The sequence below is a fragment of the Symphalangus syndactylus genome, chromosome 3 (genome assembly GCF_028878055.3).
Source record: "Symphalangus syndactylus isolate Jambi chromosome 3, NHGRI_mSymSyn1-v2.1_pri, whole genome shotgun sequence".
NCBI lineage: Eukaryota > Metazoa > Chordata > Mammalia > Primates > Hylobatidae > Symphalangus > Symphalangus syndactylus.
In genome coordinates, this window is record NC_072425.2 from 74,747,245 (window position 1) to 74,774,528 (window position 27,284).

Consider the following 27,284-nt stretch of genomic DNA (forward strand, 5'->3'; position numbering starts at 1 on the left):
TGAGAATACATTCTTGATTACTGCATGTCACATTTATGAGCGTTTTATATCCCAGAGTGGCTTGGGCTTTTTTTCTTTCTTTTTTTTTTTTTTAAATTCTTAGACATTCGCTTCACAATGAGGTTATATTAAAAGCCATGTAGAACCTTTGGATATAAGGATAAAGTAATGTTTAATTTTTTTTTTTTTTTTTTGTAGGAAAGAGCTGATCCTCTCTGGCACTTTAAATCCAATTAAGGATTTACATCTGGGAAAACTCGCCTTAACTAAGTTTCCAAAGAGTCCAGAAACATGGATTCACAGGTGTGGTTAATTTATAACATAGTACTCTTACTTGGGATTCAGAATGGCTGGAGAAAGAAACATGGCATGTGAGAGGCAAGGTTACTTATTGGTTCCAGAGCATGAATTCTGAAGTCAGGTTACCTACATTTAAATCTAGGAGCTATATAACTTGCTACCTAAGTGTTCATGGGAAATTACTTAACTCACCAAGCCTCAGTTTTCTCATTTGTAAAATGAGAATAATAATTACACCTATCTCATATAGTTAACAGTCAAGTTTACATGAGTTAATGCGTGTAACACTCCCACAGTGCCTGGCACATATTAAATACTCAATAAATGTTAGCTATTATTAACTCTTTGAAGCAGTTTGTGGGCATTGCATTTATAGATACTCAACTGTAATGAGCAACATGGATTTTAAAAGCATTTGGTTGTTTTCCTGGTAAAGATGGTGGTGGTGATGGTTGTGGTTATTAAAATTAACTTACAGAGAAAGCGAAGGGCAGCTGAGGCGAATGCTGTGTAGGCTGAGCTAAAGTTGCTAAAAACCATACATACAAAGAACATTTTTAGGTTAAAAGCCTGGGACAGATAGCCAGAATGCACTTTAGGACTCTCAAAATCCTGGCCACCTGGAAGCATCTTCCTCTTGGACCCTGTGTAACTACTATTATTTGACCAAAATGGGATGGTGTGGGCTTGCTGGTCAGGACCAATAAAGAAATTGCTCTGAAATTCTCAGTTTATTAAGCCACTCTAATTTTTCTTAAATCCTGGACATTTTTAGGATCTTATGTCCGTTCAAGGTGTCTTAGTGGTAATCGTGCCTTTAGTTAACATTGAAGGTCAGCTTCTTCCAAACCACATAGTCAGTTGTATTTCCTTCATGACTAGAAATTGAGATAGTATACCACAGAAAGGTATATGACTGTGTGTATGGGGGTTTGGAAAGGGATGGTGGCAGGGGAAAGGAACTGTTAAATATGCATTCATCAGTTTGGCTTGTCTAATTTTTTTTATCGAGCAATATTTTGTTGTTAAATAAGAAATTCCATTATTTTAAAATGACAAAGTGAGTTTTCTTACTCAATTTCCTGTACCTTTGGGTTTGAAATCTTTAGTCTAAAAGATGCTTTTATATGAGTAAATTACTGGTACAAAGTAAACACATTAAGTAGCTTGAAACACTAGTGTTTTTTATGTAAATACATGCTAATGCAAATCTTAAATAGACAAAGGGAGAATTCGTAGATAAGGATATTTTGACACCTCCTTAATGGTTTAATGAATTATATTTGTTACCTTCCAGATTTTATGCTATAATACAGAATTTTGCTGAATGAAAGCTATCAGAATGCAGCTTCTTGTTTGCAAACAAATGCACATAGGGTGAGGCATGCATATGTACTTAAAGATGTGAATCATGACTCCTTGTAATATTTATCAGCCATTAATTTATAACCTCTCACCACCACCACACACACACACCAATTGCCTTTAGATTTCCTGGCCAAGTGGAGTTTTGGGATTGTCATTTTAGAAGTAATGACATTCTCTGTATTACAGATTTTAAAGTTTTTTTTTTCCTGTTTATCCATTTTCCACCCTTCATCCATACTGCTAAATTTAATATCATCTTAAACAACAAAACAACCCCTCCCCATCTCCAAAAAACTAGACTTATAAACAGGTATTATTTTGCATTGTCTCTGAATGGAAATTAAATTAGGAACAATGAAAACTGGTTATTTTTCTCTCTGGCTTATGTTCTTTCTGTGTTCTCTTTCCCACATGCTACCTTAACAGGCGATGGGTGCTACAACAGCTAATTCAGGAAACCTCCTTGCCTTCCTTTGTGACCAAAGGAAACTTGGGAACAATTCCCGCAGAAAGGGCACAGCGACTCATACAAGAAGAGATGGAGGTCTGCGGTGAAGCAGCAGGGAGATACCCAAGCAACTATAATGCTTGGTCCCATCGCATCTGGGTTTTACAGCACTTGGCCAAGCTAGATGTCAAGGTAGGGATATTATTGTCTCCTGGGCAGACTGCCTGTCTGCCCGTAAAATCTTCTGGTAGTAGTTCATCCTCAGAAGAGCTTTGAAGGAGTAGATAAACTGATGGTCTGGCAACTTGAGAAAATCGCAACAGCTCCTACCTCTGGAGAAACCCTGTAATTAAATAAAAAGCTTGCATTCCCCACCAGTGCTGTTTTTGGCAGTCTTAAGGCTAGTGTATTGGTAAAGCAAGGCAGGTTTAACCAACTGACGAAGATTGAGCATAACTCACTCTATCCTGAAACAGGAAGGGATTATTAAGCCTTATAGAACTGGAATTGCTATTTCTTGGTAGTATTTGGTTATGTGACAATATACTAAGTCAGCTGGCTGTCTTTTCACACTTTCGTCCTCTGAAAAGGGGGAGAGGAGGGCAGGGATAGACAGTCTCACCCAGGTGTTTTTAAAATTGGCTGAGCCTATAAATTACCTGGGGATTCCTAAGTTCCACTCCAAGCCTACTAAAGCAGACTGAGGGTGGATCTAAAGATCAGTATTTTCCACTGACTCAGGGTTATTTAAATGCAGAGCCAGTTTGGAAACTCTCACAGCCTAATCCTTTCAGTTTAGAAATGAGGAGATGGAGATTTCCAGAGAATTTTAATGGCTTAGACTTAGCTACAGTTGTACCACTTATTATTCATCAGAATGAGAGCCAGGTGTCCCTTTTGCTCCTTTTTATATACTGCAGTGTCTCATTTTTTTCTTTTCTGATGGTGTCACAGTGCCATAAGAATCTAGGGTGCTCATCTAAAAAGCTTCTCAGGCTTGAGACAGTTAAAAGAGGTCAAGTTGAAGATCGAAGTGCCCCAGGTGGTGCTTTCAGATAAGTGGGGAAGTGTTATGTAATTTTAACTTACCATCCTCTTCTTCCTACATCCCTCTTCCCATGCTCCCATTTCTCTCTTTGTTTCCTGGCCAGGGCAAATGGGAGACTTTTTACTTCCAGAGGATTTTAAGCCATTAATTCTGGAAGAGAAGCCTTCCCCCTTCCAGTTTACATGGCTTTGAGTTTCAGGAGGGGTGGCCGCCTAATGCAATAGAAAGAGCCAAGGCTTAAAATCACATCAACCTAGGTTCAGATTTTGGCCCCACTACCTGTATGTGGAAAGCAAGGTTTTATTGTTTTCATTTATAAAATAGGGACTCTACTGTCTGCCTTAGTGGATTATTGTGAGAGTTAATTGAGTTAATGGATGTAAATTACTGGGCATCTAATAGAGAGAGAGATTCACTCAATTTTAGTTCCTTTCTCTGTTCTCCAGAGATAGAAAATTGGCTACCAGTTTGCTTGATCAACTCAGTGCAATTTTTTGATGAAAAAGTATAAAACCCTGTCATACCCACCGACTGTCCTGTATATGCAGTAAAACAAAGTGTTTGCTCTCAACAAATTGAAAATCTAGTTGAGAAAGTAGACCAACAATTACAAAGCATCAGAATACAATGGGAGCACAGAAAAATGGTTCTTCATCTAGGATGCGCTCGTTGGAAATAGCTGCCGGGGGAAGGAAGATACATTGAGTTGGGAGGCGTGATTACAACTTGTTTGGTGGGTTGTCAGGGATATGGAGTGCTTGGTGGTCATCTCAGATGCATGACTTGATAGTGTATGGGAAGAGAAAGAGATATAGGGAGGATTGGGGATAAAAAGGAAGGCAGAGTCTAGGTTGACCGAGAGATCTTTGGAAATTTTTCTGCCATGATGTGGACCTTTACAAGAGGCATTTCCATAAAATCAGGAACAAGGGGCCAAAGTGAAACTCTTGGTTGCTTGAGACCATCTGGTGGTAAAGATAACTCATTTATGGTGAGTTATAACTCATTAATGGTGAGCTCAGCTGCCAGGGTCCACTCTTGGGCTCAGATGTCGTCATCCTTCCTTGACCCGCCCTTGGAGGAAGACGTACCATTCTTCCATTCACCACTTGCCACTGCAACATCTCTTGCTCTTGTTGTCAGTGAGGAGTCCTAAGTTTGCAAAATCCCCTTTCTGTTGTTACAAGCCATTGGGCCCACCTAGAACATTTACTACTATGCTTTGTCTATTATAGGAGGTAATCACAAAAATACCAGTAGTCTAAATCAGCTTAAAAATATATATGAAATGAGCCAGCATTTTTTAACTTAGGAAATTGAAAATGACTTTTTAAAGTGCTGGCATCGAGTATTAGTAAGAGTATGAAAATGAGCATTATTCAAATTGTTATAATCTTACTGAAGGGCAACATGGCAGCACTTACCACACTTTTTAAAATAGGGTGTTATTTTTAAGAGTTCTGCTTCCAGGAATTCATCATAAAGAAATAATGGAAGATGAAGTATGGTAGAATGATTAGAAGCTTCACTCAGTGGTCATGCAGACCTGCTTTGCATTCTGGCTTTACCACCAATTTGCTATATAGCCTTGAGGAAGTTGCTTAGCCTCTTCAACCTTCAGTTTTCTCATCCGGAAAAGGAGGGTGACGATAATTCCTATCTCACTGAGTGATGCAAATTGAATGGGAGGATTCATATAAAGTGGCTATCAAAGTGCCTTAATTAAGTGCTCAATAAACACTGGCTGTTAAATATAGAAGTTTGATATATAAAGGTAGCATTTATAGTAGTGAAAAACTAGAAAAGCTGTAGCCCTTCAATAATGAGGGAATTGTTAGATTACAATCCATCACATTGGAATATTTTGTTATGACTAAAATTTATATTTTAGAAGATGATTTAAAGGAAAATATTCACAATAGGTTATACTAGGGTAGGCCTAATATTATTATTTATTTATTTATTTTTGAAACAGGGTCTCGCTCTGTCGCCCAGGCTGGAGTGCAGTGGCACAATCTCGGCTCACTGCAACCTCCGCTTCCCAGGTTCAAGCAATCCTCCTGCCTCAGCCTCCCAAGTAGCTGGGATTACAGGCACCCATTACCACGCCTGGCTAATTTTTATATTTTTAGTAGAGACAGGGTTTCGCCATGTTGGTCAGGCTGGTCTTGAACTCCTGACCTCAAGCAATCCACCTGCCTCTGCCTCCCAAAGTGCTGGGATTATAGGCGTGAGCCACCGCACCCAGCAGCCTAATATAATTTTTAATGTATTTATTAGCATTGAATGAAACTGCAAATACTTTAACGTGTTTGGAACAGTGCTTGACACGTGGTAAATGCTGAACAGATATTTATACATACACACAACAATGTTATAGATTTTTTTCTCGTATTTTTTATAAAAACGTATTTGTTTTTTAGTCAGAAAAAGGTTAAAGAATAAAGATTGATTAAAAGTAGTATAGGGTGGAATTATGACACGAATTTTCTGTTTTATGTTCTCTCTGATGTCTGCATGCTTAAATAAACGTTTAAGTAAATTTTAAAATATTTTTATATTTGAGGGTAGTGTGGCAGGAAAGATTCACAGTCAGGCAGTTTATTACTACTGGCAAATTACAAGTTTCACATAAAAAAAGCACATATAGTCATTTCTCCAAAAAAAACATACCCACACCACCAATAAGGACATGAAAAGATATTCACCATCTTTACTGTTAGGGAAATGCAAATCAAAACCACAGGGAGTGAGATACCACTTCACACCAAAATACGGACGATAACAAATGTTGGTTAGGATGTGGAGAAACTGAAACTCTTATTTATGGCTGGTAAGAATGTAAAATGGTACAGCCATTGTGGAAAGCAGTTTGGCATTTCCTCAAATAATTAAACATAGAATCACTATATATTAATAAAACTATAGTTAATATATATCATATTCTTGGAGAAAAACATGCATTACCATATATGACCCTGTAATTCTGCTCCTAAGTATATACCCAAGAGAAGTGAAAACACATTCCATACCAAATCTTGTATGAGAACATTAGTAACCACATTATTTATAATAGCCAAAAAATAATACCTCACCTCAGGAATGGAAAACAAAATGTGGTGTATCCATGCAATGGAAGATTAGCCATAAAAAAGGAAGGAAATACTGATACATGCTATAATGTGGATGAACCTTGAAAACATGCTGATTGAAAGCAGTCAGATTCAAGGCCACATATTGTATGATTTCATTTATATAACATGTTCAGAATAGGCAAAGCAGATTAGTGGGTGCCAGAGGCTGGGGAGGAGGGAATGGGATGTAACTTTTAATAGGAATGGGGTTTTGTGGGGATGGTGAAAACGTTAGAAATTAGATAACAGCAATGGTTGCACAATTCTGTGAATATATTAAAAACCACTGATTTATTTTTTCACTTCAAAAATTATTCTAAAGTACATTAGAGAGAATAAAGCTTAAAGAATAGCTGAGAAATTATTGGGAAAAACAATAAAGAACACTCTACCATTAGATACCTAAATGTTTAATAAGATAATTAAAATTGTGCTGCTATTTCAAAAATAGACTAAGTAATGGAACAGAATATAAAGTCCAGAAACAAATTCCAATACATAATATGTACATATTTCATTAATGATGAATATGGCATTTCACATAATTAGAGAAAGGATTCCTTGTTCAATTTGTGATGCTGGTAAAATTGATTGACTTTTTAGAAAATAGAAAGTTAGGTGTTTTTTTTTTTTAATCTTAAATACCAAATTGAACTTTAAATGGAATAAAAACCTATATGAAGAAAAGAGACTCACATTATGCTAAGTGAAATAAGCCAAGTGCAGAAGGATAACTATTGCATGGTGTCACTTGTAGGTGGACTCTAAACAAGTTGAACTCATGGAAATAGAGAGTAGAATCGTGATTGCAGGAGTAGGGGTTGTGGTGGGGAACAGGGAGTTGCTAGTTAAAGGGTACAAAGTTTCAGTTAGGATGAGTAGGTTCTGGAGGTCTAATGGTAGAACATGGTAATTACTGTTAATAATGTATACCTAAAGATTTCTAAGAGCATTATCTTAAATGTTCTTACCACAAAAAATAAAATACCTATGTGAAGTGATGGATATGTTAATTCACCTGATGGTGGTAATCGTTTCACAGTGTATACATAAAAACAATATGTCGTACATCATATATGTATGTGTGTGTGTGTGTGTATGTGTGTATATATATATGTGTATATATATATATATGTATATATATATACATATATATATACAGAATTTTAATTTGTCATTTATACTTCAATAGACCTGAGGGAGAAAAGAAAAAAAAGAATTTTACTTGACTCCCAATCTTTAAAAAAAAGAAAAGAATTTAAAAAATCAGTTGCAGTAATATATTGAAAATAATATTTACAACACATATGACAAATAGAGACTTAATATCTTTAATATGTAAAGACCTCTTACAAACTCATAAGAAAAATGATGACTATCACAAATAGTAAATTAGATAATTCATAAAAGTAGAGAATTAGGCAAAATAGGCAGTTCATAAATGAAGAAACAAAGGAAAAGTAATCACACAAGAAAATATATTTAGGTTTAATGATAATTAAGAAAATGTAAATTAAAATGAAACATGCTTCTTATTAAATTAGTGAAGATTAAAGTATTGATGAATTTAGGAAATAAGCATTAATATGTACTTCCAATAGGAGTATAAATTATACAGCCTTTCTGCAGGGCACTTTGACAGTATATATCAAGAACCTTATAAAATTTTTTTCTTTGTTCCAGCAAGTATACTTCTAGAAATTTCTCCTAAATAATTAGATATGTACATAGATTTATATATGTGTGTTACTTATACAAGAGTAGAAACAAACAAGGGAATGGTTAAATTCTGATAATCTTGAGGGTGAAAGATTTTATGAGTTAAAAATTATAGAATAATATTTAATGCCATAGGAATGTATTTATAATTGAAGTAGAATAAAATTAGTACAAAAGAATATCCCAGATTTTTCTTAAAAATAAACTCTGTGCATGTGCATACATAGAAAAAAAGTTGAAAGATTTGTTTTCTGCCAGAATGTTACAAGTAGTGATCTCTGGCCAACAAAATAATGATTTTTGTTTGCTTTTTTATATTTTTCCATATTATTGGAATTTTCTATATTGATCATTTTGTATCACTTTTATAATCACAAGAAAACCCAAATGTTATTTTTAAAAGTTTACAGGACCTATGGCATATGTATTTTTAATAGTCTTTCATTTGTAGCACGTTATCCCTCTTTTTCATAGCCCTGCATCTGCAGTTTTCTTGTAGTTTATTTATTCACTTATTCATGTTTTCATATGGAAGTAGGAAAAGAAGGATATTTAGCATGTATCATATAAAGGTCATTTATCCCATCAGTACTGTACATTAAAGCCATATCTTTATATAGTGTCTTTAAATCACTTAAAAGTTAATTGGATCACTTAAAAGTAATTGCTGTCTTTTTAAAAAAAACATTGCCTATATCTTTATATCTTTTTATTCTAACAAGAAAATGCCCTGAAATTCCAGTTAAAGTTTCTTCTTTCATTTAGTATGCATCTTTATATCTTAGGGAAAAGAATATAGTGGATTTTCTCTTTAAAAGCCTAAGAATTTTTTTAAGAAATTGATTTTGTTGAAATTATATATATATATTTTTCTTTTCTGAGATGGAGTCTTGTTTTGTCACCTAGGCTGGTGTATAGTGGAGCGATCTCGGCTCACTGCAACCTATACTTCCCAGGTTCGAGTTATTCTCCTGCCTCAGCCTCCCAAGTAGCTGGGACTACAGGCATGCACCACCACGCCCTGCAAATTTTTGTATTTTTAGTAGAGACAGGGTCTCACGATTTTGGCCAGGCTGGTCTCCAACTCCTGACCTCAGGTGATCTGCCTGCCTCAGCCTCCCAAAGTGCTGGGATTACAGGTATGAGCCACCACGCCCAGCCAGAACATCTTTTATATGTGTGCCATTTTTGCCTCCAAATTAAATAATAAACTGCAATTTTATACATAGAAATATCCAGTTAGAAATAATCTAAATGTTTTCATATTATGTAAGTTCATTTTAAATAAGTGGAGTACTCTTTTCAATCCATATTAAGAAGCCATGCCAAAATAAAAAAGCTGCTGTATTATAGCCAGAATGTTCTACAGGTTTATTTTTCAAAAATGTAATAAATGTAAGATTGATTTTTATTTCAGGTAGGAATTTATCTGGTGCTATTTTTTGCTCACCGTTTAAAATCAAATAAAGATACTGTTTTCCATTTCTCAGAGACTTGCCAGCTATAGCCTCTGGAATAAATTTAGGTGGCTATGAATAAACTCATTGGAACTTAAAGGAGATGTTTAAAACATATCACTGATACAACTTGACTATCTTGGCTGGAAGTAGTCTTACTATTTGCCTTATTTATTAAATTGTTCATTTCATAAAATATTTATGTATCCACTTTGATGTCAGTAGGTATATGGGGATTGAAGTATCAAATAGGAATTAATAAATATCTTAAAGCCCTCACTCACTGAGTTTAATGGGAATGAAGAGATGCACTGAAATTCTTTAATAAATGTGATGGAATACATAAGTACTATGGGGGTTCAGGAAAAGGAAAGATTCCTGGGGAAGAAAAATGGTGTAAGAAATGGAAAAAAGATCATGGTACAGGAGAAGGCATTTGCCTGGGACCTTTGACAAACAGGTAAAGGTGTCATTCAGCATTATGCTGTCTGTATTGTTAACTTTTCACAAATGTATGTCTTTTTTCCTTAGCTGGTCTGAAAATCCTCTGATGGAACGTGGTAGGCCCTTGATATACCTTTCACTGATTTATGTTTGCGACCTGTCCAAGACTCTCAAATAAATTATTTTTGCATAAGTGCTGCTTTTAAAAAAATCATTTCATTTGAAATTCTTTAGTTTGCAAGATATTGGTATCACAAAGATTTAAACACTTTGCTGCTAAATTTTATTTCAGTTATTTTAAAACCCATTTATTATTAATGTTAAATAAGTTTGAGACAAATAGTTAAAGTCACGAGCTCTTGAAAAAATCTTATTATTCGTGCATCGTGTTTTTCTATTATAATCCCTTATAATTAAGTAGTGAACAAGACAAACACGGTCTCTGCCCTCATGGCACTTATATTGAAGAACAATTTCACTGAGCCTATTGTTGTAGAGATAATAAGTTACATATTATACACATTTATTAAATGTAAAATAAAGTTTATATCAAAGTAATCTGAGTTTATATTTTTCCTTTTACGTCAGCATTACTTGTAAATGAATACCCTAATGCTCATCATTATTTTATAATTTGACTTTCCTTCTCTGTGTGTACCAATCAGCATGTGAGTAGTCAAGGTCTAGGGAAAGGATGACAAATGAGTCCTTAAATTCTTTAGTCTTAAAAAAATATCTATCACTTTTATATGGGAAAGAGAAAATTCGCATGTGTTAAGCTTCCACTAAGTGAGAGCACTGTGCTGGACATTGTGTACAAAATATTGGTAAGAATGGTCTTGTCAAAAAAGGAACAAATCAAAGAGAAATCAGAGGCAATAATGGAGGAAGAAGAACCTTTGGGAACTCTTCTTCTTACTTCCCTTTTTTCTTCTTACAAGATTCTTCTTGATGAACTATCTTCTACTAAACATTGGGCATCTATGCACGTTTCAGACCACAGTGGATTTCACTACCGCCAGTTTTTGCTTAAGTCTTTGATTAGCCAAACTGTGATAGACAGTTCTGTGATGGAGCAAAATCCTTTGAGAAGTGAGCCAGCCCTAGTTCTTCCAAAAGATGAAGAAGCAGCAGTTTCAACAGAAGAACCAAGGATTAATCTTCCCCATCTTCTAGAAGAAGAAGTCGAATTCAGCACTGATCTTATTGATTCCTACCCAGGACATGAAACCCTTTGGTGTCATAGGTAAGAAAAGGGAAAATCTATTTCCTACACAAAACTGCATGCCTTCATGAGAGCTGCAGAAGGTGTTAGTTACACCTGATTCCTGCCTGCTTGGGTAAACATGGTCATCTGATTGTGGAGCTTTGCCTGAGTGAATACAAGAGGTTTTGTGTTACCATATCATCATCATCATCGTCATCATTAATAAGAGATTCCTCATGTAGATCTCTGTCTGCAGCTTAGGATGGTGATATTCAACCTTGACTGTGCAACAGAATAACCTGTGTTAGTTCCAAAATAAAACAATAAAAAGTTTTTGGACTCCTTCCTTGGAGATACTAAGATTTAGCATATCTAGGATGGATTGCTGCCATCTCTTTTTTTTTTTTTTTTTTTTTTTTTTTTTTGAGATAGAGTTTCGCTCTTCTTGCCCAGGCTGGAGTGCAATAGCATGATCTCGGCTCACTGCAATCTGCCTCCGAGGTTCAAGCGATTCTCCTGCCTCAGCCTTCCAAGTAGCTGGGATTATAGGTGCCCACTACCACACCTGGCTAATTTTTGTATTTTTAAGTAGAGACGGAGTTTCACTGTGTTGGCCAGGCTGGTCTCGAACTCCTGACCTCAGGTGATCTGCCTGCCTTGGCCTCCCAAAGTGCTGGGATTACAGGTGTGAGCCATCATGCCTGGCACTTTTTTTTTTTTTTTTTTTTAGAAAAACCTGAACACATAATTTTGATGCACAGTCAGGATTGAGATTTGATTAGACCTCGAGAATAAGGTATGCTTTATCATTTTTCCAACCCTGATGGTCTGCAACTTAACTTACCTGAAGTATAATCTCTTGACACTTTGTTTAAAGTGTAAGAGAATTTCTCTGAGAGAGGGGAAAGTCTGGTAGCAAAGAGTGAAAAAGGGTTAGCAACCTATCAACTTCAGTTGTGAGTACATTTGACAGTATGTTGGAATGAAGTCACGTATGTGACCCCTTCCCAGCTTCATTTCTTTTGGAACTTCCTTTATTTGGAGGCATCTTCATCTTCATAAATACAGATTCCACTTTAGGCCATAGCGTTGTATTTGTAAATGAAAGACTTGCCTGTGCTAGGCAGAAAGGAGGTAGGCATTGTTTAAAATTGCCTATTTCTAAAGTTATTGAGATTTTCTTTCTTTCTCCAGTCTAGTCTGTCTTGCAGATTATTTGAGGAGACCTGGTCAGCTGCTTTTCCTTACTAAATATATTCAGAACATAAAAGATTATCTCCCCTCTTTGGCACCTTCATTAGTAGAGAATGCTCTTTTTCTCTTAAAAGCAAGACACTTATTTCACGTTTTCAAGAGGGAAGATAGATCTTTTAAGCTACTGGCATACCTTAGAGATATCACAGGTTCAGTTCCAGACCACTGCAATAAAGTGAATATAGCAATAAAATGAGCCACACAATTTTTTTTTGTTTCCCAGTACATATAAAAGTTACTTTTACATTACACTGTAGTCTAAGAAGTGTGCAACAGCATTATGTCTAAAAAAAAAAAGTGCATATCTTAATTAAAATACTAGGTTGCTAAAAAATGCTAACGATCATCCGACCCTTCAGCAAGTTGCAGTCTTTTGCTGGTAAAGGGTCTTGCCTCAATGTTGGTGGCTGCTGATTGATCAGAGTGGTGGTTGCTGAAGGTTGGGGTGGCTGTGGCAATTTCCTAAAATAAGACTGCAATGAAGTTTGACTCTTCCTTTCATGAAAGATTTCTCTGTAGTGTGTGATGCTGTTTGACAGCATTTTGCCCACAGTAGAACTTCTTTCGAAATTAGAGTCCTTTTAAACCTTGCTGCTGCTTTATCAACTAAGTTTGTGTCATATTCTAAATCCTTTGTTGTCATTTCAACAATGTTCACAGCATCTTCACCAGAAGTAGATTCTATCTCAAGAAACCACTTTTTTTTTTTTTTTGGTTCATCCATAAAAAGCAACTCCTCATCCATCCAAGTTTTATCATGAGATTGTAAGCAATTCAGTCACATCTTCAGGCCCCACTTCCAATTCTAGTTCTCTTGCAATTTCCACCACATTTGCAGTGACTTACTACGCTGAAGTCTTGAACTCCTCAAAGTCATCCGTGAGGGTTGGAATCACCTTCTCTCAAAGTTTTGTTCATGTTGATATTTTGACTTCCTCCCATGAATCACAAATGTTCTTAATGGCATCTAAAATGGTGAACCCTTTTCAGAAGGTTTTCAATTTACTTTGCCCAGATCCATTAGAGGAATCACTATCTGGCAGCTATAGCCTTATGAAATGTATTTCTTAACAAGATTTGAAAGTTGAAGTTTCTCCTTGATCCATGGGCTAGAGAATGAATGCTGTGTTAGCAGTCATGAAAGCAACATGAATCTTTTTGTACATCTCAATCAGAGCTCTCACATGACTAGGTGCATAGTCAATGTGCAGTAATATTTTGGAAGGAATCCTTTTTTTCTGAGCAGCAGGTCTCAACAGTGGGCTCAAAATATTCAGTTAACCATTCTTTAAACGGATGTGCTGTCAACATACAGGCAGAATAGACTTAGCATAATTCTTAAGGGCCCTAAGATTATTGGAATGGTAAATAAGCCTTGGCTTCAACTTAAAGTCACCAGCTGTATTAGCCCCTACCAAGAGTCAGACTGTCCTTTGAAACTTTGAAGCTAGGCATGGATTTCTCTCTAGCTATGAAAGTCCTAGATGGCATCTTTCAATAGAAGGGTATTTCATCTACATTGAAAATCTCTTGTCAGTATAGCTGCCTTCATCAGCGATCTTAGCTAGGTCTTCTGGATACCTTGCTGCAGCTTCTACATCAGCATTTGCTACTTCACTTTGTAGTTTTATGTTATAGAGATGGCTTCTTTCCTTAAACCTCATGATCCAATCTCTGCTAACTCCAAACTCTTTTTCTCCAACTTCCTCACCTCTCTCAGTCTTAGAATTAAAGAGCATCAGAGTCTTAGTCTGGATTAGGTTTTGGCTTGAGGGAATGTTGTGGCTGATATGCTTTTCTATCCAGAACACTAAAACGTTCTCCATATCAGCAGTAAGACTGTGTTTCGCTTATCATTTGTGTGTTCACTGGGATACCACTTTTAATTTCCTTCAAAAACTTTCCTTTGCATTGACAACTTGGCTAACTGGCACAAGAGGCCTAGCTTTCAGCCTGTCTCAGCTTTGGACATGCCTTCCTCACTTAGCTTAATCATTTCTAGCTTTTGATTTAAAGTAAGAGACCTGTGACTCTTTCTTTCACTTGAACACTTAGAGGTCATTGCAGGATTATTGATTGGCCTAATTTCAATATTGTTGTATCTCAGGGAACAGGGAAGCCTGGGGTGAGGGAGAGAGATGGGGGAAGAGCTGGTTGGTGGAGGAATCAGAACACACACAACATTTATTGGTTCAGTTTATCATCTTATATGGGTGTGTTTGTGACACCCCAAAATAGTTATAGTAGTAACATCAAAGATCGCCGATCACAAATCACATAACAGATACAATAATCTTGAAAAAGTTTGAAATACTACTAATTTACCAAAATGTGACACAGACAAAAAGTGACCACATTTTGTTGGAAAAATTGTGCTGATAGACTTGCTTGACACAAGATTGCCAAACCTTCAGTTTATAAAAAATACAATATTTGCAAAGCACATTAGAGCAAAGCATAATATAAACTAGGTATGCCTGTATTACATAGGCCGGTTTTCTACTGCTGACTCATTGTCATTAGGCAGCTTATCTAGCCTTTTAAGTTTTACCCCCTGTAAAACTGGTACATTGTATGCTCCCTGTCTGCTTCAGAATATGCAAGGAAAATGAATAGAATTCTCTTAAGGGCTTAGAGTTGCTAATGTGAATGATGAGATGTAACAACCTAGAATTTATACAGTTCATTGTACATAGATGTGCCCCCACTGAATTGAAATTTTTGGAGATTAGACGCGGGAATCTTCATTTTTAACAAACAATTCTAGGTGGTTCTAAGGGCAGGAGAACTGCTCTTCTTGGAGGGAGAACAGGAACTGTATCTTTTAACATGTTTTGTTCAGAGCCCAGCACATCCCCAATGCATGTGGATGTTTAAAACTGTAGTTGGTGACGGATTTAGGGTAAAGTTCAGTTGACTTTTAGGGAATAAGACCCGCTACAACAGATATGTTATTTTTATTAAAGTATTTGATAGAGGCCACAGAGTAAGCCTCTAAAGGAACTGTTCAATCCCCTTATTTCTGAATCACTTGTCTTCTAGGATATCAATGAGGTTTGTTTTTGGTTTTATTTTATATTTATAATTTATAGCAGAAATAAGACTGTCACATATTTCTAGTTTTATATTACAGTTACCATAGAGTACCATCTCCAAGTCATTGTCATCTCAGTAAATGCTTATGAAAAACCTTAGGACCGTATTCTTTCTTACAAACAAACCTGTAAGCTGGGGTTATAAGGCTTTCTTTGTCCAAATATCCTGGAACATCATCTCTACTGTTTTTCCTCCTTCCTCTGTATAACTTGGTTATGAAATGGGCAGTGAACTGAATACTGTATGTTTTGAAATTGCAAACTTTTTTTTCTGGAAAAGCTTGACTTTGTAATGTGATTTTCTTTATTCTCTTCCTTCCCCTCTCTATCGCAGGCGGCATATTTTCTACCTTCAGCATCACTTAAATGGTAGGTTTCCTCACAGCATGACCCAGTTGTCACCTGCAGACAGCCCTGGGGAGACTTTGAGTGACTTGCACCTTATCCCAGCAGGCTCCCAGCTGTCTCAGGCAATGGAAGTAGATGGACTGAATGACTCTAGCAAGCAAGGCTATTCCCAGGAAACCAAACGCCTGAAGCGGACACCAGTTCCAGACTCCCTAGGCCTAGAAATGGAGCACAGGTTCATTGATCAAGTATTATCCACCTGTCGGAACGTGGAGCAAGCCAGGTTTGCCAGTGCATACAGGAAATGGCTGGTTACTTTGAGTCAATGAAAGAGGTGAATTAGTCCTACAAGGTTCCCCTTTTAGTGCAATATTGCTTTCTTTTATTATTTACATAGTTGCATGAACTGTTTACTATTATTAGCTAACCATATGTTCTTCATCTTTAGGTTGAAAGTCCATAGTAAATCTTTCATTTTATTTATTTTGTTAATAACTGGCATTCCTGTGGGGATAAAATAATTGTATAGTTTCTTCCTGCTGAACAGTGAGTCTTAAATTTTCTGTTTAACTTCTCACCCTTTGTATTTCTATATATGGGGCGTCTCATTTGGTTTTCCTGATTGGTTCACACACACACACCTCTACCCCCCTCAGTCCAATTGCTGCATAGGCAAATTCTTTTAAAAATTAAAAATTTAAGGCCTGGGCAGGAGGATTGCCTGAGCCCAGGACTTTGAGACCAACCTGGGCCATATAGCAAGACCCCATAACAAAATAGCTAGGCATGGTGCTATGCAACTGTGTTCCTAGCTACACAGGAAGCTGAGGCAGAAGGATTGCTTGAGCCCCAGGTATTTGTGGCTGTAGTGAGCCATGATTGCACCACTGTACTCAGCCTGGGCAACAGAGTTGAGACCCTGTCTCTAAAACAAATTGAAAATAAACATTTATGTTGCAGTTCAACTTAAGAATGTTGGTATGAATGCCAAATAACTTGATGTAATTATTTTGAGAATCAAATGGCTAGATGGGCGAATGTGTAAAAATATAAACTAGTTCTCTTTCTCTAGCATGTTCTACCCAATTACCAAAGTCAGAAGTATTGGAATTTGTATGAAAAAAATGCTTCCAATGTAATCCATTTTTTAAATGGTTATTTTAAAAAAAAACTAAGAGTTTATGTTATTGCAGTAAAGGAAAATTATTTTTATTGCTAGTTTTGATAGATTATTTTTACCTCAAATTTGGTATATGCCAAAACACTTCAGTCCTTATAAAATTGTTTTTTTTTTTCTGAAAACTTGGAATGCCATTTTTAGCTATTACTACTTTTTAATTTTAAATTCACTTATGACAAATGGGAGAAATATATAAAGAAATAGATCCATAAAAATATTCCTTTTTAAAAATCTAAATTATTGAGGATACACTATGGAAACTATAAAATTATCATGAAGTGACTGTTAAAGTTTACTGGCAAATGCCAGGGGAAGGAATAGTATGTGCAAAACAAAACACTTTGATACTGAACTTAATCAGGGATGAGGTACCAAAGTATCCACATTATAGCTGTATCTTATGTTTTCAATAACAAGGGCTGAGTTTTTCAGGTAGGTGGGGTGAGGGTGGGGAATGGGCCATGTAATGTCTGCTTTCTTATATTTGCCCTTTTGTAAATGGTCTGTTTCTTCTTTTCATGTACTTTGTTTTGCCAGTCCATTACATATTTTTTGTCACTTTTGTGTGTCATTTTTGTATATCTTTCCTTACTTCAGGGGTGTGTCTTCAAGATTTCTACCCCCTATTTGCAATGAATTTCATACCTCATCTAAAATACATTCATATACCAGAAATATGAAGAGTGGCCCTTCTAAAAGTTTCCCTAATGATGGAAGCTGTCAGTCGTCCTATCTCTGTGCAGAATGTGAGTAGTAGTGGCAGAAATCAGTGTGACAACAGTGCTTTGCCTGTTCTTCTTTTTACTTGCTAGGTAATTTGTGAAGTGGGGATAAAGATGTAGGGAAAGTAAACCTCTCTCTCACTGTTACAGAAAGCCTGGACTTGAGTTAGGTAGATTGCCTTAAAGAAGTATGTCCTTTTCTTTGGCATCATGGTTTTGTTGAGTGTCAGACTGTTGAAGTGAGTGAGACTTAAGAATGCCAGAAAAGTTGTCTAGCCTGGCCCCAGTAGACAGAATTTGTTCTTCTCTCAAGTCAAAAATTACCTTTTTATAGCTTTTATATTATTTAGATGAAAAATACCATTATGAACATAATTCCATGGCCCTTTGTGTACAAAGCATATTTTGAATCAAATACCTCAAGGTCCACCTAGACCTCTATGGATGAAATCATAAGTTTATGATTTTTAGCTCCTGCGAGGGTTTGGGGGCAAACTACACAGAGAAGACATGGGTGGTTCAGCCCATTCCACTAAAATATGTTGCCAGATTCTGGCCTAACTCAGTATTACCTTTTTTCCTAAAAATCATTTTTCACATTTTGAGTAATAGGGCTTATGCTTTGATGTGAAAAAATGTCAAGAAATGAGTGTAGACAATACCCTATAAAACACTAGCTAATTTTTATAGTGCTCCATGCCTTTGTATACCTTCCACTGATTATCTTGCCCATCTTTGGTGTAAACTATTTTCGTATCTTCTAAGGCTCTTAACCCACTCTTTTCTGAAGTCGCACAGTCCTTTAATATGTCTTGGTTCCTTCCTAAAAGTTTTAAGTAGAGAGCAAAAATACAAATATCCAAAGGATACTGTTAGTATGTAACTTTTGTGTGCTGCTTTATTTCTAGAGTTTGCATTTTTTAATTGTTCATTCACAGAAAATCCTAATATTGCCCTATATGGTTGGTTTTTTTCCTAAGTGGTTAATATTTAAACCCACTAGCTGTAGCGTGATAATGTCTTTGACTGAGATCATGTAGTAGAAAGGATGTGTCTATTTTCTGGGACTTAATTAGTCTTCACTTATTTTTCTATAACAATCTAATTGTTAAAAGGAAAAGATGGCTTATTGACACATATTTCATTAAACTTTCACTGGAAGAACAGTGGGTCATCGTACCATACTGTGGATTAAGAATACTACTGACAAGCGAAAAGCATTAAGCTCTGTAACTGTCTCCACCACCACCTTCACCCCACCTTTAGTGTACCTTAGTGTACTTTAGTGTACCTATTTTGGCAGTACAGTGTTTTCCAGATTGTACTTGTGCCCTGCACATTGTGAGGACTCATTAAATATTTATTAAATTAATGAATGACTAACAAGAAGAGAAAGATTGTGAGTGATAAGAATGAGTGATGATTGAGAAATTGATGGATTAGTGCAATGGATTGTGAATGAATGATGCTTTCTAGTTTCATAATACTTGGGAAGAGCTATCGCATATAGAATAAGTTGATTTAGACTTTTTTTCCTTCAATTCATTACCTTGTTTAAACTTGTTAAATCCCAGCCAAGAAATGCAGCTCTGTAATTGTCAATTAACTGTATTATAATATATATTAAAAATTTGTAGAGCTGAAGAACCCACTTGCATTAAGAACACCACTTTCTGTTCATTTGTGATACTAGAGGACAGATCCTGCATACAGAGCCGGAACTGCTTTTAATCATCTGAAGAAATTCTTTGATTTCAGTGACTTACTGATCTGTACCTATGCACGTATCATCATTTTATGCTTCTCCTTTTTTTCCCCACAACTTGAACTGTGACTCTTTCAGATATTTCTTAAATCTGTGTGAGTCATTTTTTAAGCTTAGGGATTTGATACGTATTAATATCCCCTTTGTCTTCTCTAGATTTTAGCATTAGCATTTTATTACCTCTTAAGAAACTCTGGGCCCAGACTTTCAGTCATATTTCTTATTCCTAGGTACAGTTCTCACTTAAAGGCTTAATTATTAGTAGGGTTAAATATATACAGGTTATCTCTAAAAGTACTTAAATTTTCAAATAAGGGCTTATGTGATACAAGATATGGAAACAAAAGTTTTTGGATTTTTATGCAGTAGTTTGCAGGAAAGCAAATATGTAGTAGATCATATGCCACTTAGGTATGTTCAGGTCATGCCAATTTATTCTTGGGCCACACACACATGTATGTGTGTGTAAAAGGAATTTTTAGTATTGAAGCAAATTGTCAGTTTAATAATTTTCTCTTATATAGCACAAGATGGCAGATACCACCTACTGTACAACCATCTAATAATCCCTACCTTAGTTCCCGAGTTATAGAAGATGCTAAAGATTCAGTTGTAAAGGGAAGTAACGTGATTTTTTTCTAAAAAGCTGTTTTAAGCTAACTATTATTTTGCTACTGGAAAATTATATTTTAAAACTTAAAGATATTTAAAGTACGCTAGAAAATTTGAACCTGATAACAAATGAACCTTTTGTTTTGAATAAATTTCTCAAATAGAACTGTGCAAACCCTAGCACTTTATGTGTTGCTGCCTCCCCATACCTAGGTATGCTCTGTAATAAGCTCCCATTTAATGGAGAGATGTGTGGAGGCACTGGGAAGTTAACAAAGAAGGAAAATCAACCCCAAGAATTCCTTATTGTCACATAGTGTCTTTTAAAAAATAACTATAGAGACTGTGTTAATTCACGTGCCTTTCTTACTTTTTTGGGAGCAAGATTATATTTAATGTTTAAGAAAACAGGATGGAAGTTTTATCAAACAGTTGATTGTGGCCCATTGTTTTATGTATTCCCATCGCTAGGCATGGCCCCGTAGGGTATTTTATCCTTCAGTGAGAGACTGATAAAAGCAGGCAGGATGCTTTGATTATTCCATTAGTTATCATTTTAAGCACCCTACCAAGATTTAGTTCTTTCTGGCAACTAACGTTTTGGGGGTTGGAGGCATCCCATCTAGAGGATGGTGTGTGCACAAATAGATTAGCCTGAAACCTGCGTCCAAAGGGAAACAGTGGCACTCTGCCCTAAAATAAAGGCCAGAATGTTGTCCTAAATGAATCCTTTGCCTTACTTTAGGACCTTCCTTCCCTCTCAAATTCAGGCATAATGTAATATAGTTGAAAGGGGGAAAACAGTACTTGCTTTCTTCCAGATACTGGAGGAAAAGAAGTAAATGCATAGATGAAATTTTAAATGTATCATTTTATCTGTTTGTACATGGAGAATGGAGGGATAGGAATTCCATATTTCAAGATAGCAAATATAATTTCATAGAAATATATAGCTAAAGATTCCAAAGTGCTTTTACAGAGAACTGTTGAATAATATATTCCTAGAGGGCAGCAATATGCCATGTTCATGGTGAAGACAGAAAACCAATGTATCAATTGTGGATCTCAGGTGGGAGAGGAAACCTCAGGCTCCCAACTTTGACTTCTCTACTCTCACCAGGCCATGTTAACACTGTAAAACCAAACTCTTTGCTAAGAACAATACAGGGCAGTAGTTTAGTCTGCTGATGAAACCTTGTGCTTCCAAGAATATTAGCTATATATAATTTGTGCTTTCTGGACAATAGAATGGTCCAGAAAGCTAACCCTGACATTACTTTTATTAGTCTGTTGTTATTCCTCAGGGTGTAGAAGATTTAGTAAATTTAGGACAAATTTTATATTCAGTGGCAAAAAGAAAAGGCAAAAATGTGCTAAATATATTATTAGCTCTTAAATTTTAGTATAGATCATATTTTTTATAAACTATTACCAGTACAGTAGCTAGTAGATATTCTGTGACTGCCTCATTGTTTATCTTGCTGCTTTGGTCCCTATGGCTCTAGTATGAATATTCTCGTGTCTTCTGTGGAAATGATTTCTGTGTTATATTTCCATCCTTGGTAGAGGTGGGGATGATTGTATTTTGTTTTAGTTGACATCATTCTCAACTTTTAGAAATACTGTTGAGGAAAATGATTACCATTGGTTTTCAAATTGACAACTATTTTGCTTCCAAAGACTTCAATTTCCCTTTGTTTTATGTGTAGACCTCATATACGTTCAACACATTGCATACTGCCTTGCACGTTGTAGGAATTCAACAAGTCAGAGTTGATAAAAGCTAGAAAGATAAAACTAGTTTAGCTGTCTTTCATCATTGTCCATATTCTTAGCTTTGGGAAAAATATGCCATTTTGTATAAAATACATAATCAGTTTCAAATGCATAAGGCAAAGATACACAGTTGCACAACATCGCAAGTGAAATTTACAAAGGATTTTTATTTTCGTGTATGCCAAAAGTGCTCCTACTTAAAGCAGTTTTCTTTATTAGACCAACACCTTCCAGCAAGGTTAGAAACCTAACACAAGTGCTCATTTGCCCAAATTAACCAGATAGTTATGTAAACTGTTCATATTAAGTCTTTAGTGGTTTACAAACAATAACATTCTGGCTTTTCTTCCATACCTTTAAGGAATCAGCCTTAATTTTATGTATGGCAGTCACTTTCCTCAAGGTACTATGCAGCATACTTTAGATTGCTTATTTATCTTTATAAGGTGATAGGTAATAAATTTGAGGTTTATTTATCATATAATTTCATATGTCCAGATGTTGATTCAAAGAGCATTCTATTAGAAAAAGTTCGTAAATTATCCTCCCTTACAAATATCATCTTGCATTTGGAGCAGGTATTTTTTTCTTATTAGTTGAAGACTGGGTACAGTTATAGTAGATGCTCAATAAATGCTTAGTCAGTGATTGATCTAACATCAAACTAACAGCTTTCAGAAAGGAGACTGTTGACATCTTTTCACCAAGGAGTATATTTGTAGAGTAATATATTTGTGGAATTTTGAAATTATATCATTTGATATGATTTATGAGGCTTATTTAGGCTGGAGTTAGTAACATGTAATAGAAGTATTATTTATACAGAACATAGTTGAAAGATAGGTGTGAAAGTTTAAGTAGTATTTTCTTGTGCAAGGCATATTAATAAACATAATTAAATGTCTTAATAAGCAGTTGGCTGAACTCTAGAGAGAACTACTGTAGTCTTCTGCAATCAGTCTCTGTATTGGTATATCCAGTACTATCAGGTTTAGGTTCTTTTTATTTTTCCTTAAATCTAACTTGTTTCTAGCATCTTAAGAGTGGTAATGGTAAAATGTGAAGTTACAATAAACTTCTGCTTGTATTCTCAGAACATCTTTGGCATGAGGGAGAACTTTCCATGAATGATACAGTAGTTTTAGCATCTGTTAATTTGTGGTTTTCAAAGCATTTTTGACAGAGTTTACCTAATGTAAAAAGATCAAACAGTTTTATAAAACACAAATAAACATTCCTACCTGAACTGTGAGGAACAGAGTGTATAATACAAATGTAATTAGGCATTGCCTCCTGGCGAGGTTCTTGATGCATGACTATGATGCTGGCTGCTGACTGAGGTGACCACTGTCAGTATTGTATTTTGGCGTATGTTGTTTTTAGGAAAATAATGGAATGCATTCTTAGATTAACTTACTGTTTTTGAGTTGGAAAAAATAAAAGATGAGGTATTATAAGATGCCAAATATTTATACACTACAAAAGATTAAAAAAGGAGAGGGAGAACAAAATCAAAGGCCATTTATGATTTTTTTAATAGCGTCAAATTTTTTTTTTGACTCGAATTTTTTGGACACTAGTGAATTGCATAATTTAACATGGAGGAGCTTTCATTTAAAAGAAGTTCTCAGCTACTATATTCTGCCATTAGAATTCACCATGCCTGTTAATTTTACATTGCTTGAAGATTTAAGTAAGCTGCCGTCAATATTGTTTTAAGATTTTCTTATAGTTTATGTTTAAATGGAAAAGTTACGTATATAATCTATGGTGCAGGGTCAGGCCTTGGCCATTGAAGATAAGTTTGGCTAACTCATTTTACTGAAGAGACTAATGGTCTTCCCTCTGTTGCACTGCTATGTTTCTTGATCTATTTTTCCCCAGTGTAACAGTCTACATTGAAGTCCTTTAGCTCTCTCCACATACTAATTGACATTTGTTAAGGATTCAATATTTTGGGAATTCTTTTTACACTTAAAATGCATATCTTGCAGAGAGATAAGAATGAATTTTGCAATAATTTATATGCAGAGTGTGCTTATGGTTTTCTGGGAGTTCAGGTTAGTACCCCAGAGTGCTTAAAGTATGACGCTAAATTCTAAGGCTAATGTAATGACTATAGATTATCTATATCCACATTGTTCAATAGAAATATAATGTGAACCACAACGTAATTTTTAATTTTCTAGTAGCCATATTAAAAAAGAAACAAGCAAAATTAATTTTAATAACATTTTATGTAACCCAGTATATTAAAAATACCATTTCAACATGTAATCAATACAAAAGATTATTAATGAAACACCTTATCTTCTTTTTCTTCCATACTAAGTCTTAGATTTGAGTGTATTTTGCACTCACAGCACATCTCAATTCTGACTGGCCACATTTTAAGTGCTCAATAGTCACATATGGCTAAGGGCTACTATACTGTACAGTACAGATTCATAGAGTACAAAGTAAGACTTTATTTTAACTTTGGAGATGGTGAGGTAGGCATGTAATTATGGTACTTTAAAAATTCAGAATATTTAGAAAAGCATCTAATAGAATTATCCACTTGTTTTCCTTCATCTTCATTTTAATATGTTCTAGAAGTAGGATCAACCTGTTCCAATTTGCCAAGCATTATTAAGGAGGAATAATTCCATACCATGTAAAATACCATGATATGCTGATTATAATACATTATTAACAAATTTTTAAGTTGCGTTCACTAAATTCTGTCCTGTTTCTTCAAAATAATATAGCTTAAATTGCATGTTAATTGTATATCTTACCTATTTTGTTTTTATATTATTACAATATAATCATGTATATTAACAAACAGCCCTGGGATTCTAATCTTCCTATGCAGCTGTCTTCCAGGACTTACTGGCACTTACTACACTGTGATAAGTGGCAGAAAAGTAGAATGAAATATTCTTTTTCCATTAGATTTGTTCTTATGTGACCATGTACCAAGCCAGCTATAAAGTATTGTATTTCTGTAGAATATGGAAAATAGTGTTTGTCTTACCTTTGCTAAATGTTTGCAATTTCTAAGTAAACCTTTCATCTCCTAAAATGAGTGTTAAGTGTGATTTTGTTTTTACTTTTGGTGCTTTAAACTTGAGTCTAGTCTACCAAGCTTTCCATTTTATTTGCTTTGATGGTGGTAGGGGGGTGGAGGTGTGAACTATTGTCTAAATGAAACCAATAATTTTATGACCTACATTTGTAGAAAGAATAAAAATGTCACTATGTCTAGAACATAAAAGAAATGTCAAAAACCAGTTAGAGATATCGCCACAGTTGTTTTTAAATTGTATTAACAGTGACTGATTGCCTTATAAAAGTTATTATGACTAGATACACTTTTCCCCATCTATTTCAAATGAAGCTGTAGAGCACATATAATTACTCGGTTATTTTAGTGTTACATCCTATGTTTTCTCAATCCTGAGTCTCACTTCTGTATGTTATAAGCCAGATATAGTGGTGTTACTTATACAATATAATACATAGATAGACTCCAAAAGGTGTTTGATAAAGTGGATACTTTTTTTAACTCAAATTTTAAATATTTCAGAAGTGTTTTATGGGAAAGACCTATATCACTTTATCCCTTGACTATTTAGGATTACATTTTATATAATGCACTACTATTATGTATATTTTGGGTAGGAAACAGGATATCAACTTTATTTTGCATGATGGCAAAGTACTACAATTGTTTAAAATTGCAGTACTGGCTAGGTGCAAGGGCCCACACCTGTAATCCCAGCACTCTGGGAGGCCCAGGCGGACGGATCACCCGAGGTTAGGAGTTCAAGACCAGCCTGGCTAACATGGTGAAACCCCGTCTCTACTAAAAATACAAACATGAGCCGGGCATGGTGGTGCACACCTGTAATCCCAGCTACTCGGGAGGCTGAGGTGGGAGAATGGCTTGAACCCAGGAGGCGGAGGTTGCAGTGAACCAAGATCATTCCACTGCACTCCAGCCTGGGTGAAAGAATGAGACTATGTCTCCAAAAAAATAAAACATAAAAAATAAAAAAAGCAGTAGTGTTTTTGCACTGATACGCTAGGAAAGAAAACTAGCTTGATTTGAATTAATAAGCAAATTATATAAGAAGTGTGACAAAAATCGGTCTTAGTAAAGTGCTTCCCTGGGAAATTGATTTGCTCAGTAACATGCTTTTTGAAATGAAAGATCAACAATAACAGATCCAAGATGGTACATTAGCCAATTATATTTATTATTTATAGATCAACAATAACAGATCCAAGATGATACACTAGCCAATTATATTTATTAAATGTGATAACCCTTTTGTCATTGGTCTACATTTAGCAGATAGCACAATTTGCCTCATGTTGGAAGCTCAAAGTTTTGCTTTTGGTACTCTATTACTTAAAAAAAGAAAAGGTATTTTTTATGAGATATTTAAATAGCATAGCTTTTGTCTGCTAGCAACTTACTCCAAAATGGCCCTGTTGGGCATCAACTTTAAGTTACAGTGTGCCCTTTCCTTAAGAGAAACACAATAGTATCATTATATGTGTCCAGTGTCACAGAAGTAGAATTTGAAGGGTTGCTTGCCTCCCCACCTTAGCTTTAAAAAAAGAAAGCAATAATTTACATCTTGTTTTTGATTTCACAGAGAGATTCTTAGAGTAATCCTGGCTGTCAGGATTCTGAGTGCTTTACCTCTTCTTAATGATATGAGCAACAGACAGAATGGTATTTCTGAATTTACTCTTTTAGTATTGGAAAAGTCTGATGATATACAAATGTCTCTTGTATCAGATTTCTCATATACCTCTCACAATAACTACAGCAGCATGATCAGCAAAAGGTCTGTGTAGGGAAGCTAACTAGGCGGAATTGACCCTCTATCATATTTTATATTCTCATATTTTTTTAAATTGCTAGTGACCTCACTAGATACATTGCTGAGAAAATACTGAAAGGTAGTGACTAAATGGGACAGGTGCAACACCAGTCACCCCCATTTGTTTTATTTTCAAGTAAGTTGTGTAGTCATACCATCTACTGACATCCCTTGGAGCAAAAATAATCACATTATCTCTTGCTTATAACTAAATGAGGATACATCTAGTTGGTGGCATTGATATGTCTTAATTTCAGTTATTCCATGTGAATAAAAAAAATCATCTTGTGTAGCATTTATTATAGTAGAAAATCACCAAGAACTACAATGTGCAACAATAGATTGAGTAAATTAGTGTTTTCCTGTAGAGGTATACTTTGCACTCATAAAAATAGAACTTATAATTACAAGGAAAAAGCCTCATAATAAGTTTAGTTTTTAAAAGTAGGTTACAAAGCAGTATGTAAGTAAGATTCTAACTTTATTTTTTTTTATTTAAATCCCATTTCTAATCATAGCCGGACCAA

The 27,284-nt window shown here is 35.3% G+C and overlaps 1 protein-coding gene across 9 annotated transcripts in view; it reads left to right on the plus strand.

Moving 5' to 3' along the window:
• The window catches only part of PTAR1 (protein prenyltransferase alpha subunit repeat containing 1), a 50,583-nt gene extending 25,639 nt beyond the window's left edge, over positions 1 to 24,944 (plus strand). For 3 of the 9 annotated variants that reach the window (XM_055272313.2, XM_055272318.2, XM_063637013.1), the window contains 4 exons: positions 199 to 303; positions 2,095 to 2,308; positions 10,860 to 11,164; positions 15,809 to 24,944. In XM_055272313.2, the coding sequence (XP_055128288.1) occupies positions 199 to 303; positions 2,095 to 2,308; positions 10,860 to 11,164; positions 15,809 to 16,151 (967 nt within the window). In that variant the 3' untranslated portion in view covers positions 16,152 to 24,944. The other 6 variants (XM_055272316.2, XM_055272319.2, XM_055272315.2 and 3 more) reach the window with 5 other exon arrangements.
• Positions 24,945 to 27,284: the final 2,340 nt, after the last annotated feature.